The following is a 15,492-nucleotide window of genomic DNA, read 5'->3' on the forward strand; positions in this document are numbered from 1 at the left end:
CCCAAATATCACAAAGATCCACGAGTGGTGTTGTCAAAATAAATTATTTTTTGGTCACTAAAGAAGGATGACGAATAAAAGCATATTTCTAGACTTAACTAGAAATACACTGACTTTAATAAGAAACTCAATCTAATGCTGGAAACATTCAGCTTCTGCAGCCGTGACGTTGCTTTTACCTCTTCACCTCACGTTGTATGAGATCTCACGACCGGCAGCAGCAGACAGGTTTTTTTGGAGTTTGGGAGTTTCCAGCGATTTTTTTCAGTTTGCCACAGAGTTGAACCCCATGTGCCATTTCCAAGTTCTAATTATGATTTTAATGAGAGGCTGTTTTTGCAAGATCCCCGCTGAGTCTAAATCAATGCTTCTCCCGATGGAAGGAAGTCATGTCAGTTTAGTTTCAGTCTGGGAGGCAGGTGGAACGAGGAGGAGGAGAGGATGATTTTAAAAATAGAAGAAGGAAAGAAGAACGTGCAACGTACACAGCAAAAAGCTAAACTGAAGGCACCGGCAATTTAGAGAAACATCGGATCAATGGTGGTTCATTGGTGACTAGTGATGTTACAGTCACTAGTCACCAATGCCCTTTAGAAGCTCAGGTCCATAACAAATCGGGAAGTCATTACGATAATGTGCTTTACAGTTAGAAATCTAGCAAAAAGCTGAAAAACATCCTTCTCACAATGTTAAAGAAAATGAAAAAACTATCTGGATCCACCCTCTGATCCAGATCTGCACTAAATGTATTCTTCCCTGAATCCATGGTTATCCCGTCCAGTAGTTTTTGTGCAATGCTGGTAACTAACCGACAAACCAAGAAACGCAGACACACAATATTTATCTATGTTCAGTGCATCTCAAAGACTCCTGGGTGCTGTGGTTGTGGAATACTAATACTGTTTAGCATTCTGTTAAGAGTATGAGCTGAAAAGCCCTATGTGGAAACATAGAAAGACCTTCATCCAGCCTCAAACAACCGAACGTCAGATCTTTCCTCCTGCTGAACTGCTGAGGTGAAAAACATGCAGCAACACCTCGTGTACGTGTAATGAGTTCAATCTACGGTGAGAGAGTCACCTCTGGGTAACAGCTGCTCGGAGAAGAGGCACAATCCATGCACAACATTCAGTCAATGTAGAGATTGTTCATTGGGAAAATCTCAAAACCTTCAATTTATTAATAGGTGGAAGCAGGACAGTGTTTGATCAAAGTTTACATCCTCTGCTGTCGTCTTGTGGCTTTTTCTGTCACAAGCTCTTTAGTCGATCACTTTAAAAGCAGTGAATTAGAAGCAGACGCCTCTAATTTCAAAGTAAAAGTCACCCGGCCACGGGAAGTAGAGCAGAGCTGATAAAGGTGTTAGACCACACGCTGTAACACGCAGCAGGACACGAGTAGGGCTTCAGAAATGGCCAAGTAATTACCCGTCTGCCAAATGGAACGATCCTACACCAGGCTGCCACAGCGGGCCGATATACACCACAGGTGATTTCTGAGTAGATCTCAGGACAGCGTCACGTCAGAGGGGATCGAGATCAGGTCCTTAGTGGAGATGAGAAAGTTATAGTTCTACTCCAGAGCAAAAACGAGTTTTAAAGACACACATTTCACAACTTGAACTTTATTTAGTTGTGCAGATTTCAATCTTTCAACATTTGTACTGCTAAGAAAACTAGACAGAGCAGTTTAAAAGCTCATTCATGCTTAATAATAGATACATATAGAAAAAAAAACATGGCCGTCTGTACGTTCACTGCACTTTCCCCTTGTCTATATGGATAAGTGAGACAATCATAATCCTAACTTGGCTTGAAGTTGAGTGTCCTCTTGCTCGTGCCTTAAGTCAAGTGCACACTTCCTGCTGAATTCCAGCAGCTCTGTTTTCATCCAATCACAACCTTTACACTGTCAAAGTTTAAAGGTCTCAGGTAAAACACACCTGTACTGACTGAGTCCGGCCTCCACCTCCCTACGTGCAGCTCTAAAGTCAGCATGTGCTCAGGTTTGTGTTCAGCACCTCTTCTTGACTGACAGCCTCTAAAATGACTAGACCTCCAACACCAGTATATATAAATATATATACTGTATATATATATATTCTCACCAATTTTTGTGTTATGGGCTCTGCAAAGACATTTGTTCACTTAACATCATGTTTAGAACATGTTGTATTCAACATATATAAGTGCTAAACATGCAGATTAAGCTTCACGTCTGGACAATTCTTGGAAAAACCTCAACTCAAGATCCACTTACTACTTTTCTAAGCTTCCACTCACATCTCATGCTCATCTACACCAACTTCCTTTGCTGAAAATAGCCTAAAGAAGCTTGTAAACAAATCTTATTTATCACACAATTATTACTTATAACATGACGGGAGTTCAGACCACTCCACTGTCAGAGTGAGGTCACTATTGGCCTTTCCTTGTATTTGATATACCAGAAAGATAAAATGTGTGGGCATTTCAACTAACTCGCCTGTTGTGTTTATGTATAATCCTGCCAAACCAAATGATCTATATCTTAATCACATGATCACAGGGGCGTCCTTTTAGGCTAATTCAGTTTTTTAAGCAACTATTTGGTTTGAACAGAATCAAAATAAAAAGGGCATGGGCTTTTTAAATAAAGTTTTCTTTCCTCATGCCGGGAATCATGTTTAGACTGCGGAGAGGACAACGTGCAGTCGGCTGGACATAATGTTCATCGCTGAGTTTGATGTTAATGATGTGCAGTGTCTTCTGCCTGGTCAGCAGGTTTGTTGCTCAGCCAGCTTCGCACTGAAGACGCGGACTTGGACCAATCAGGTGCAGTTGGCTGCAATCGGGTTATAGCTCCAGGCCATGTGTCAACCAGGTGCATCATTTATCCTCAGGGTGACAAGGTGTCCTAGAATGAGGCCTATGATGAGGACAGAGCATCGGTGAGCACTGTGCGCCTCACAGCAAGAAGGTTGTTGGTTTGGATCCCCATTGGGTCAGGGCCTTTCTTTTTTTGAGATATTTTTTACATGTACTGATCGGAATGTACAGAGTGAAAGAGGGAGAGAGAGAATGGAGGAATCAGCCGACAAAGGGCGCGGTGGGAATCGAACCCTGGGCCGCCGCAGGAGGAGTTAACCCTCTGTGTGCTGGCTATCTGGGCCCGTTGGATCAGTGACCTTTCCAGGGTCATTTCACTTATCGTCACTTCTTATCTGTTTTTATAAAATCCAAATAACAACAATAAAACTATTCATATATCCATGAAGGGCACCATCTTACGCTTGTTGACCCACAGGCCACATGGCACTGGTTGTACTGGGCAGCTTTCAGACGTGGCTGCAGGTCAATGAATCCTCCTTTTCCGGGTTAGTGAAAACAGGGAGAGGATTGTATGGTGTCCGAGTCTGGCAGAGGCCCCCCCCCCACCCCCCAACGCTTCCTCCTCAATGAGTGGATCTCTGTGAAGTGCATGTTACCAGTCGCTCCTCTGAACGAGGCATCCCTCAGAGTGCAGCATGTCACTGTTGGCACGCGAAGGCCTGAGCCCAGCACATTTAATTAGCCAAGCTGTCTTGGCATTGGACGGGAGTTGGGGGGACACACACGGTGACGATTCATCAACATCACCCAGGGTGCGGTTCTGCTCACAACCCGTACACACAATGCACATCCCAAAAACTTAGTAGGATGGGGAAGAGATTTGTAAACGGGGACATGAAAGCTTTTTAATATTTCGAGGGCGTAATGAGAGCAGGAGCACAACAGCCGCTGACCTTTCCTGTGCAAATACAAACGCTCTGTGCTCCTGTCAGCTTCTTATCTGCCAAACCGGTGACAGAGATACAGAGACCTCACCGCTCCATCCACACCACTGTATTTATCATTCAAGTCAATATGCCACATTGAAATAGGGGAGGAGGGGAGGAGAGGGAGAAGGGGAGGAGGGGGATGACTGTTGCTATGAAAAAAAAGCAAAGTTAGGAGAAACAGTTTGGAAGAAACCATTTTGACATCCCTCTCTGTATAGCTCGGCTGCATGCGAGGAGCCCACCCCACCTCAGCTGTGGTGAGGGGAGCCCAGTCCAGGCAGCCAGCAACCAGCGCGTCTCTGCCTACCAATGGGCAGGCTCGGCTCTGTGCAGCAGTGTTCAGTCTCAGCAGCTGAAGCTGGGCGCAGGGGAACTGCGACGGCCGCGCCAAGCATCTTCCCAGGTATGCGTCTCCGCGCCGCTACGCCCTTATTTGCTTTGCATGGCTGCGGCGTCCTTCTGGCTGCATGCTGCCCGGAGCCCGGGGGCTTGTTCCCAGGGAGGGGTCGCCTGGTCTGTGTGTTATTATATTATATTTCATATTTTTTTCCTGGGGTACGGCTCACGTAGCCTGCACGGTAGCGCAGGAGCAGCGCATCTTTGGGGTAAACACTCAGTCAGCGAAGACGCATCTGCAAAACAGCCGCTGCTCGTTCACCGCGCGTCAACTTGCACACACCTCAGAATGTTCGCCCTTCGACGGAGCGGCGGCCGCGCGGCGAGGCGGGGACCGGGGACCGGGGACCGGGCTCCTGCAGCCGGGCTGCGTGCGCTTCTCGGGGGGAAATGTAGCAGAGAGATCCTGATTTGGTGAAGCGGCGTTTTTTCCCCGTCAAAACACAACCGCTGACTTCAACTTAGGGTGCGTGCAGGTGGAGGAGGGCAGTATCCCCCTCCTGGTACTTGCGGCACAGGGCGAAGCAGGTACTGGGGGAGCTGATTTAAAAAAAATCATTTTTCATATAGCAGTGAATTCCATGTAGGCTGAGCCATATAACACTGCAGCAGGCTACAGTAGGTCACTCTGTTTCCATGCATGCACAGATATCCCTTCAACTGTGATTCATTATTGATGGATGTGTGTTGTGATACGAGGGGATCTATTCCACATCATTATTCATTCATACGGAGAGTTATCATTCAGGGGGGGGGATTATGATTTTAAGGGATTGAACAGAAAAATCTGAGTTAAAAACAAAGTGTTCCTGATTCGCCAACGTGCTGAACTCGTGCTGGAGATGAGTTTGCATGCGCAGCTCTTGTCATGATGAGCCTGATCTCCGGTGCTCTTGTTTTCCCTATCACTAGGTAGGATGTAGGTGCACTCCCTCAGCAGTTAGGGTGGTGCTGCCTGCCAGTGCTGATGTGTTACAGTGGCCACTACCTGTGCATGAGGTGTGCTATAGAGGCCTGGCTGCACATTGCCCCCCCCCCTCAGCTCCTGGGTGGGTGGTGGTCAGCAAAACTACATTTTTAAAAGTAAATTTAGACCCAACCTTCAAAATAAAGTTGTGTTTTGTAGGGATGCTCGGGGGAACACATCAGTCACAGCTCCTAGTGCAATAACTGATGTATCCAAATAAACGCAGTGATTGCTAATGAATAACACCAACTGCAACTTTTCCACCGCATCACACTGTCACATCCCATCACATATCCATAACGTGCATGTAAAATATACTCGTGATGCAATACAGGATGGTAGTTCTGTTGTTGCTATGCAAAAAAGGGCCCATGTGCCATATTTCCAGTGCAATCACTTGAAGCTGTGACCTTGTCGAAAAGGGCCACTGAGTGTCGGGGTCACTCTGGAGCTCGTTCACACTCTGTCAGAGGAAGTGACTTTTCCTCCTCGAGTCGTTACTGTACTTCTGGATCTGGCTCGCTCGGGGAGCCCCATTAGTTTGCTGCATTCACCACGATATACACTCGGCCCCACCGGGGAGCACGGGGGGGAGTTGGAGGAGTCGCATCAGACGCTCTCCGCTTTGTTTCGTGTTGTTTTCGACTCGGCTACAGCTCGTCTAGTCAGTAAAGTTCCTATGACAGTCGTGTGTTGGCTGATCCATGTTCACATGTGGTGTCCTTGAAAGTATGTGCGGTCTTGAGGTGGAGATGTTCAGCTTGAGCCTCGATATGTCCGGATGGTATTAATTGTCTCCAGGCTATAGACTGATCCGAGGTGTTACAGCCAATCACACGGTTTTAAATGAGCTCCCAGGACAGAGACGACCCCGCGATGCAAAGGGCACAAAGTTGTGAAGGGAGAAATGTTAAGGTCACATTAAGGTCAAAGGAGGGAAGAGGATTTTTTAACACCATTTGAATTAAACTATATTTTATACAATGAATATTTTAAATTTATGAAAAAATAAGCAAATTAAGTGACATATTAACAAAACTTTGTCAGTTTTGTTAAGTTTTAACTATTTTGTCTTTGTTTTAAAGCTGCAGTGGTCTTTGAATTACTTGATTCATCAACTGAAAGAAAATTTATAATCAACTCATTTGATGATATTGTTTAAGACAAGTATTTCCTGGTTCCATCTTTTCATTTAAAGGGTATTTTTTTTCTACAGTTTTTTTCTTTTATGATTATGTGATTATTGCTTGAACAACACAAGAAGATGATATCTTGGGACATTCTATTTACTTTTCATTTACTAAATTATTAATCCATAAATCGATAACTGATAGCAAGTTACTATCAAGAGTATTGTAGAACTTTATTTGTATTTACAGATTTCTGAATGATTTAGGACATTCTGTTGAAGCTTTGTATAATACAAAGCCATTTTTACATGATCTCTCTCATTGAAATTTAAAATCTTTGGAAAGTAATTCATGAACATTATTTAAGTTTATTTAAATGTACTGATTTGTTACTCACACTGTTGTTCAATATGACAACCTGTGTATCTTGTACACACACTGCGACCACAGCCACTGATGTAAACTTCCTGGAAACTTCTGGAGAACAAGTAGTTGATGAAGCCTGGTACATGTGCTCACTCTGTTGTCGTACATGATGGGTTTGCATATGTTTGGATGATCACATGACACATTACCTCCATTTAGAAAGCAAGGTGGAGTAGTTTGAATAATAATAATAAATAAATAATAATGTAAATGTGTTTTGAGGTGACCGCTTCATAATGGAAAGTGAATAGAGAGCCACGATTAGAGTTGAAATACGAGGAGCGGAAATGCTAATGTGTGCAAAGCCTTTGATCGCCGTGTTACTGATTTACAACCAGGCAGGACAGACTGCTATAGCCACTAATTAATACAGGAGACAGGCAGTTGTGCATTCACACACGTGCACACACATGTAAACACAAAAAGTAGTGGAACTTTGCAGAATGTGCTCTATATTTACATTTTCATCTGTTATCAAGTTTTTTCCAGGATATATTTGTTTCCTTATGTTTCCACCTCAAATTAACGGTTGATTAAATGATCAGAGAATTGAGCGTAACTATTTTCAACACTTGATTCTGTCCTTCGTTTGTGATGATTTGCTTCGTCTCAGGTGATAACAGCCAGAACCACCTTTTTGACCATTGATTGAAAAAAACAAGTGATTTGAATGACACCTCCTCGGCTTTCAGAAATGTTCACGGCTCTTTTTAATCACTTTTTTGACTTTACGCAGACAAAACAATCAATTGCTAATTGCCACCCAATATTAGTTTTTGCCAAACACCAACAGTAAGTGTGATATATCTGCTGAGTTTTACAGAAACTGACTTATGTCTCAGAGAAATGCTATAAACCTTCACCGGTGTTTTGTTGTTGAATGAATTTCTCTGGTGGTCTACAAAGTTTGAGGTTTGGTTGAAAAAGTTTTGTCATTAAGTAAATGAGGTGAGACAGTACATATAATATGATGCACCCATCGTTCTGTGCTTCTACAGGGGTTTAAAAACATGATTTCCATTAAGATGAAATGTATGATTTCTACATTTTAGATCATGTACAGTTAAACATGAAATTCTCAACTAAAGAAGAAATTGAACAAGATTCATATCAATTGAATACTTTTAATTTGTTATGTTAACTTACACAGCTTTCTGTTAGACTTGAACTGGTTAATGTGAATCAGGGGCTCAGTCACTTTAATTACATGTAATAAATGTACCATATTTTCCTTGATGCCGTTAAGACACAAAAAATATTGGCAACTTACCAACTTTCCCCACACATGCTGACACAGCACAGAGACAAAGGGCAGTGTGCATTATATTTAGTGATTTATATTGAATATTCAATTCCCTGTATGTGGGATCTCTGCAGAGTCGGACACAGATTGATAGTATGCTGAGGTATTTAATCTTTTATTTCTTTACTTAATGTAGGAGAATCTCCTTGCAGTGTCTTTTAGCACTCACAGTTTGTTTTTTTGTATTGAAAGTACAGCATTTAATATCTGCATGCGTAGAATAGGGGCGATGTCCAGATGCTGCTCTGAGGTTCTGGAGAAGAACAAAGGTGATTCTATTGACTGATGACAAATGTTCCTATAGAACCTGGAGGAGACATTCATCACTGTATAGATCCTAAACAATGTGTAGATAAATCATTATTTAGGCAGTGATTTAATTTCTTATGATATGGATTTGTTTTAGACACTTATGTCTGTAGGAAGAACGAAGGGTGTGGTTACATGTTCTGTTAATCTTTTGGGAGAGACTTAGAAACTGTTTTTAAAATGAAAATGGATCGTGCAGACCAAGAATAATGAAAAGAGATGTTAAATGTGTCTGTGTGCAAATTTAGGTCTTTATTTATACATTTGAAAGTTGCCTTTGGAGACAATAATGTGTTCATAAACGGCTGAGTTATGTTTAGCACATGTGTATTTAACTTTGGAAAGCACTCGCTGATTGTTAGCACATAGCGCATGGTGAGAAAAGAAAAGAAAAATGACACATGACTCGTTTTAGGTGCACCCAGAAATAATCTGTTCACACTATCCTGTCCTCTCCTCAGTGATGGCCTCTGCTGAGCAAACGTGCTCCAGCTTCCACCAGCAGCACTGCGCATAAGGCAACACACCCACCTTTGCCCTCCTACCCAGAAGTGAGACACCACCATGTACAGTGTGGAGGACCTTCTCATTTCGCACGGATACAAATTGCCCAAGAGCGGCCCTCCTTCTGCCACGCCTTATGACAAGCGTCCTGCTGATTGCCAGCGTGAACTTGTGGACAACAGGGCCGGCCGGGGGACGCTGAACGGGTATGAGGCGGACCGGGGGGCATCCTTCACAGGCATCTACGCCAGCAGGCAGGCACTGGTGAAGTGCTTCCCCGCCACAGACAACGAGAGCGGGGAACGATTCCAACGGAGGAAAGAAGCCGGCATTGGTATCCTAGGTGACGCTCAGCCCTTGGGTGATTCTCTCGCCACGGATAGTGGGTGAGTGGTTTTTTTTCCTCCCTCCCTTTTGCAATCCCCCACACCCTTTTCCCCTTTTTCCCTCTCTCCCCTCTTACTGGGGCCCTTCGGTATTGCATGCAAAACTGAGTCTGCACTGCGCAGGTTTTTTCTTCTCCTCCTTCCACAGCTGCAGAACAGTGTGGCTGCAGCAGCGCCACTGACATATAGATATGAGGAATTATGAAAGGTGCCTTTTGCGCTCCGAGTTGTTTACATGGCTGCACAGGGAGGTGACTTGTGTCTCTGTGGAGCCAGAACATGCACTGGTATTTTCTCCGCAGCCTCGACGAAGGCAGGCAGATGTAAACAGCAGCACTAGACACTAGCAAACTGAGGAGGACTGAACATGCCTCAAGACAGGCGCGTAATCACTCCACTGTAAACACTGGCACACTGAATCACGCCCAGCACGTGCTCTGTGATGTAAGCATGTTGCTGGGCAAGTGTGCACAGCGTGGCTCCCCTCAGCCATACAGTAGCATATGCTGAGGATGATCCATTGACTTTGCTGCTTGAACGTATGAGTACAGTGAGCACGGTGATTTAGTGCAGTGCAGATATGAGATGGAGCGCCTAAAAGGCTAATTGTTATTCATCCAGATTTTGACTACTCGTTTTTATTTATTAGACTTGATATTTTTCAAACATATACTGTAATATGTATATATTATATAGATTTATGGTTATATTTCTATTTGTTTTTTGCTTCTTGCTAACTGCAAATCATGGTTGTATGTAGCTATTAAATAAATCCCTGAGGGATTGATCAATTATTGATTTATTTCATTTGAAGTTATATTTGAATTTCAACAAGAATTTCAAATCTAATCCAAACTCTCTCGTTCGTTATTACTGACAAACATGCACGGATGTGACCGATTACCTGGGGATAAACTGATATTTCAGTGCTGCTCCACGACAGCAAGAAAATTACCACAACTGCTTGAGGAAATTAGAATTTACGGTGTATTTTAACAAATTACCATATTTAACACAGAGAAGTGAAGCTCGGATTTTTAGATTTAATCCGTTATGATATATTATGCTACTTCTGAGATAATTGTTTTAGCAGTGCAGCTATATCCTGCACTTAGGTAAATATGGATCTGTGACTCGTCACCCGTCGCCTTTCCATGTTACTTTAATAATGCATAATGCTTGTGATATATAGGGACAATAAAAAAGACCCACTTCTTTTTTTGCATTGATTGGCGTCCCATTAAAGTTGTATGCTGTATTTCCTAAAAGGTACAGTTTGATATTACTAATTTAGTTATGTGATCAATTGAATAGACGGGGAAAAGGTACTTTTTTGTCAGATCAGGTAATTGGCCATAGTCACTCTCCAAAATGACAAGCTTTTTAGAAAAGGTCAGCACAATTTAATATACAGATCATATTGCAGTGGCATCACCATTTCATTGCGTCTTCTAGGGACCAGGGAGCCGCTGACTCAAGCAGTTTTGTCAACTGTGTTTGCCGTCGCTCCTCGATCGAGTTGCGCCGGCATGGAAAAAGACAAACACATGCACGGACATCTTACTTCTAATATTAAGTGATCATTAAATCTTAAATTGCTTTTTTAAAGATTCAATGTTAACCTAAAGTCAAAGTCACCTCACTATCTGTCTGTAACACTGTGGCGGTCCTAGTAACACTGAACTTTTCTGTCTTTGCAGGTTCTACGATGTTCCCAGTTTGACTTATTCAGAGCCACTGAGCCATGACGAAAGGGATGTTTCCTACTGGCGGAGGCGAGGCCAGGACTTCAGCATCCTCCTGGACTATGCTGATGGCAGGGAGCTGAGGGCCTCTGCTGGAGCATGGAGGCCACAGGCCCTGATCGCAGCTGAGGAGCACAGGGCAGAGAGGCGAGCGCAGCAGCTATGGGAGGATATTTCCTGGCTAAGGGATCCAGATGCAGCCCCTTGTCAGCTAAGGGTGACTGGGGAGAGGAAGTGCCAGAGCCTTGGTACAGAAGAGTGGAGGCCTGCTGTGGGCCTGGGAAGGCAGCTGTCAGATGGTGATGGGGACAGATGGGCTCAGGACCACTATCGTTTGAGGACACCTGAGGGTTTTTTTCACCCTAGAACTAAAGCAAAGTCTCAATCTCTCCCGAGAGTTTTGTCACCTGATAGAATTGATGGCAGAGAGCTTATTCCATCCAGACCTAGCCTACCCGATAGACAACAGAGGATAAACAGCACTGTCTTCTCTGGGCCCTATAGTAGGTATATCTATAGTGGTCTTGGCAGGGAGCGTTGGGGTAGGAATGCTGGGCCAAGCAGCCATGTTGCACTTTTACCAAAGCCCAGGTTCAGCAGGCCTTTAAAGCCGCCATCATATGAGATTCACCAGCAGACTAGGGGTAGCGCAGAAATGCTTGCTATAGAGCAGGGTGCCAAACAAAAAGATAGGTCTCTCTATTTTCCAAGGGGCGGGGAGCTCAGACAAGACTATTTCGCACAACACTCTGCCATCACTGGAATGGAGCCCCCTGGCTACATCCCACCCCCATCTTATAGAAGACCCCCACTCCCAAGAGCAGTTTCAATCAACCGCAATGAGATGGCAAACCTAAGATGGAGGGCGGAAGCTCTGCAGATGCATAGTTCAGATCCTGGAAGATGGTTTTCCAGACAGGCAGGTGGTTCTTGGCTGGAGTATTATGGAGATCGTGGGGCATCCTATCGAAAACTGGTGCATTCTGGACATGAAGAACAACCAGGTCCTGCCCGTCAATTGCCAACTGAAGACCCAAGAGCGAAGCAAATCTCAGGAGGGCCTGGGGGAAATTCTCTCACTGACTCAGACAAGATCCGTAACATCAGCAAAGAGATTCCACCCGCGATTCCTTCAGCGATTCCACCCGCGATTGCGCCCCCGATTCCACCCAAGATTTTAGGACAATCTACACATGATAGTGCCTTTCCTCCCCAACAGGGGCCAGCTCTCAATACTGATGGCCGCAAAACATCTCTTATAGAAAATGACAGCATTAATCGATGGTCTAACAGGGGATTAAACAAAAAAAGTGACAGTGTAGGTCCTGAACAAAACCGTACTCAGTTCTTTCCTTCATCTATTCTGGGTAAACCCCCACCTCCCCCATGCAAGCCGGTTGATCAGGGTGTCTCTGAAATTGTGGCAGAGGTAAAAAAGGTGGAGGTACCTGATCCACCAGAAAAAGACAAAAACAAGAATCTAAAAAAGAGACTTAGTGAGACAATTTTTTGTTTGGTGTCTGTCCCTCCTACTCCACAACTCTGTGGGACGATCCGTGATCAGAATAACAACAATGAGAAGTCACCAGACCCAGCAGACAGTCCAAGTGATAATAAAACTGGCCACTTAACAAACCAAAGTCTCCAAAGCACATCTTCAGCTGAAGCTGAGCTGCAAGCACTTACTGGTAGCATAGCAAGCAGCAAAACAAGCAGTAGAGCAAGCAGCAAAATGTTTAAAAGAGTACCCTGTAGACCCCCTAAAATAAACCATTACAAGGAGCTGAAACTGTCTGGATCCTGGCCTTCAAACCAGTATCGAGACCAGGAGACACAAACAAGTCCAGAGGCCCAAAAACCTGCCCCTGAAAACAAGGAAGCACAACAAGAACCTGTCCCTCCAGACACTGAGGACCCTCCTGACAGCATAGGTGTAGCGGGCAGTTCCTTCACTTTTCCTATTAAGGGAGTGAAGAGCCTGAAACTGTCAAGCAACAGCGCCTTCTCCCTGACATCCACCTTCTCCAACCAGCTGAACAAGAGCACAGCTCCGCAGCCAGCAGTACCACCCTCAGGAAATGTGGAGGAGAACAAACCAGCAGCAAACACTGGGTCAGAGGCATTGCCACCGTTGCTACTGAAACCGACTGTCCAGCGGCCATGGGATGCAGTCAAAGAGCTTGAGACCATCAAAAAGGAAGTCCAGGATCAACAGCAGCAGCAGAATAGCAAACAGCCCAGCGTTGACAAGTGCATAGAAGACCTCAATGAGGCTTACAAAGACATCTTGGAGCTAGGCACTGCCAGCAATAAAGTCCCAGATGGTTCTGTACAAATCCCTGAGCGTATCAAAATCCGGTTGACATCAGAACCTCTCAACAAGCCCAGCAGCCTTAGGCGCAGTGCAGTAAGCTGGTCAGTTGACCCAGAATACAGGGAAGTCAAGAGCGCCTTCTCCAGGCCTGCAACAAAATCAGTGACTTTCAGCAAGCAGCTTCGGGAGGAACTGCCCGTCCCCCCCAGGGAGACAGGCTTCCGAGAATACAGGGTTCTTTCGCACCTTTCGCGCAGACGGAGCACTGATGGCAGGACAGTAAAACTAGATCTGCCAGATGAGCCCATCGAGACACCACTTTGTGACTTCAGTCCAACAACGCACACCACATCAGCTGAGGTACCCTGGGCAGACAGACAGCCCATGCAGGATGCCTCTACACTCACTAGTCCTCCAGATTATGAGGACATATGCCTGACTTTGCGTCATACTAAAGACCCATCTGATGTCAATAAAGCATCTACAGGCAATTCAAACCCGAATGACCCTGAGACTCCTCAAGATCTCAGTGGTGAATCAGAGGAGGACTGCCCTATTTGTAAAAGAGAGCTTGAGAATCAGATGAGACAGGGTCCATTGCCTCCACTTCATGAGGAGAACAGCTCGGACAGCTCAGCCACTCAAAATGGCAGTCCACCACAATGTGCTGCCTTAGAAAGTCCAGCAGATGATTCCCTAACTGCGGAGCCAAATGACTCAAGTTTGAAACAGTCCGGGTCTGATCTGTGTGGTGAAACAAGGGAACAGAGTACTTTGACACAGGGAGGGAATGAAATAACAGACAATGCTCAAGCAGACAACTTGGACAATATTGGTGCAGTTAATCCTGCTGAGAGCTTATTAATGAATGACGCTACAAAGGAGAGCGCATCCATGATATTAGCAAATGATGTGCCTGCAGACCCCCAAGTCACAGAGGAACAGAGAGCTAAGGAACTAGAAGCGAAGGAAGCCAGTATAGGAGAAATACCTGAAGGCAGTGCAGACAAACAGTCAGCTGAAGGAAAATTTGAGAATGAGATACAAGACAGTGCAGCGCCTGACGACAAACAGGCGCAGGAGAAGAATCCTTTTGCCGTCCCAGAGCAGAGAGTTGTTCTACGGACTCATTTAGGTCGAGACCACGCAGGGTTACCTGAGTTTCCACCAGATAGACTGCCCCTTTCAGTTCCCCCTAATCCAGACCGCAGGCTGTCTCTTAGCTTGGAGGGGGAGAGGAGGAGCAGGGGACCTGCTCACCGAATGGAAGCGCTGCAGAACAAGCTGGCTATTTCCCCAGGACGGGTTGCAGTTGAGCGTCTGGCCCGGATGAGGGATGTGGACGTTATGTATCGTATGAGGCGCCTGAGTATCAGGAGCAATGACTCTGGGGAAGGGGACGCTGAGGGGGAGGGGGAGGGAAAGGAGGAACAAGTTGAGGAAAGCCACCGTTTGCCTCAGAGAAATAAGGAGAATGACCAAGAGGTCACCAATTCACAGCAGGTCTCTGATGAGACAGTGTTACAAAACAAGGAGTCATCTCTCTCAGGTAAGATAAAAACAATGAGAGGGAAATAAGGATCTTTCTGGTTGTCGAGTTTTGAGGACTGAAGAGAAATCATAGTCACGTGTTAGCAAATGTTAAAAACAATATTGTTTATTTAACTCAAGTTGTCCAAGTTGAAGAAACTGTCAGTGGACCTGTTGTTAAAGACAATTCCACAAGATGGTCTCACTGTCCACATTCTGCTTTTCTGCTTCAGATATTTTAGTAGAAAAAATAATACAATATAGATAAAATTGATATACAATTTGATAAAGACAAAAATACACATTTTCTAAATTCACATTTCTCTTCTTTATATCTTAGAACCCCATGATCCCAGCCGAGTGGAGACATTGTAGAGAGACTACGACCATCATGTCCATCTGAGGTTATTAGCTCCAACACTGTGACCTGGCTGCCTACTAGAATGCCTTCATCTCATTTTGACACTGAAATGGCCTTCTTGTCCGACAAGAGCATTGTGTACACCCTCACCCTCGGCGCTGCGTTGACTTCTGAGTGCTGTTCCACTGCCAAAGGGAGGTGCCCCCTTAACATTAGGGGCAACTTCCACCCCCAGAATTCTTCCCCAGCCTTCCCAGACTGACTTCCCCCTACCCCAACTTATCCTCCATCCCCAAGCCCATCCTCTTATAGGGTTTCTACT

The 15,492-nt window shown here is 44.9% G+C and overlaps 1 protein-coding gene across 1 annotated transcript; it reads left to right on the forward strand.

The window, feature by feature from the left end:
• Nucleotides 1–8,894: 8,894 nt before the first annotated feature.
• LOC133968671 (junctional cadherin 5-associated protein) lies at nucleotides 8,895–15,184 on the forward strand. Its single transcript, XM_062404829.1, has 3 exons — nucleotides 8,895–9,220; nucleotides 10,921–14,828; nucleotides 15,150–15,184. The coding sequence occupies exons 1-3, from the start codon at nucleotides 8,895–8,897 to the stop codon at nucleotides 15,182–15,184; spliced, it is 4,269 nt and encodes a 1,422-aa protein (XP_062260813.1).
• The last annotated feature ends 308 nt before the right edge of the window (nucleotides 15,185–15,492 follow it).

The sequence above is a fragment of the Platichthys flesus genome, chromosome 14, assembly GCF_949316205.1.
Source record: "Platichthys flesus chromosome 14, fPlaFle2.1, whole genome shotgun sequence".
NCBI lineage: Eukaryota > Metazoa > Chordata > Actinopteri > Pleuronectiformes > Pleuronectidae > Platichthys > Platichthys flesus.

What these genes read in the sequence shown, in the direction of transcription:
- LOC133968671 (XM_062404829.1), top strand. Translation starts at nt 8,895, where the DNA reads ATGTACAGTGTGGAGGACCTTCTCATTTCGCACGGATACAAATTGCCC. An exon ending in TCTCTCGCCACGGATAGTGG is followed by an intron (nt 9,221 to 10,920) that starts GTGAGTGGTTTT and finishes CTGTCTTTGCAG; the next exon opens with GTTCTACGATGTTCCCAGTT. An exon ending in CAAGGAGTCATCTCTCTCAG is followed by an intron (nt 14,829 to 15,149) that starts GTAAGATAAAAA and finishes TTTATATCTTAG; the next exon opens with AACCCCATGATCCCAGCCGA.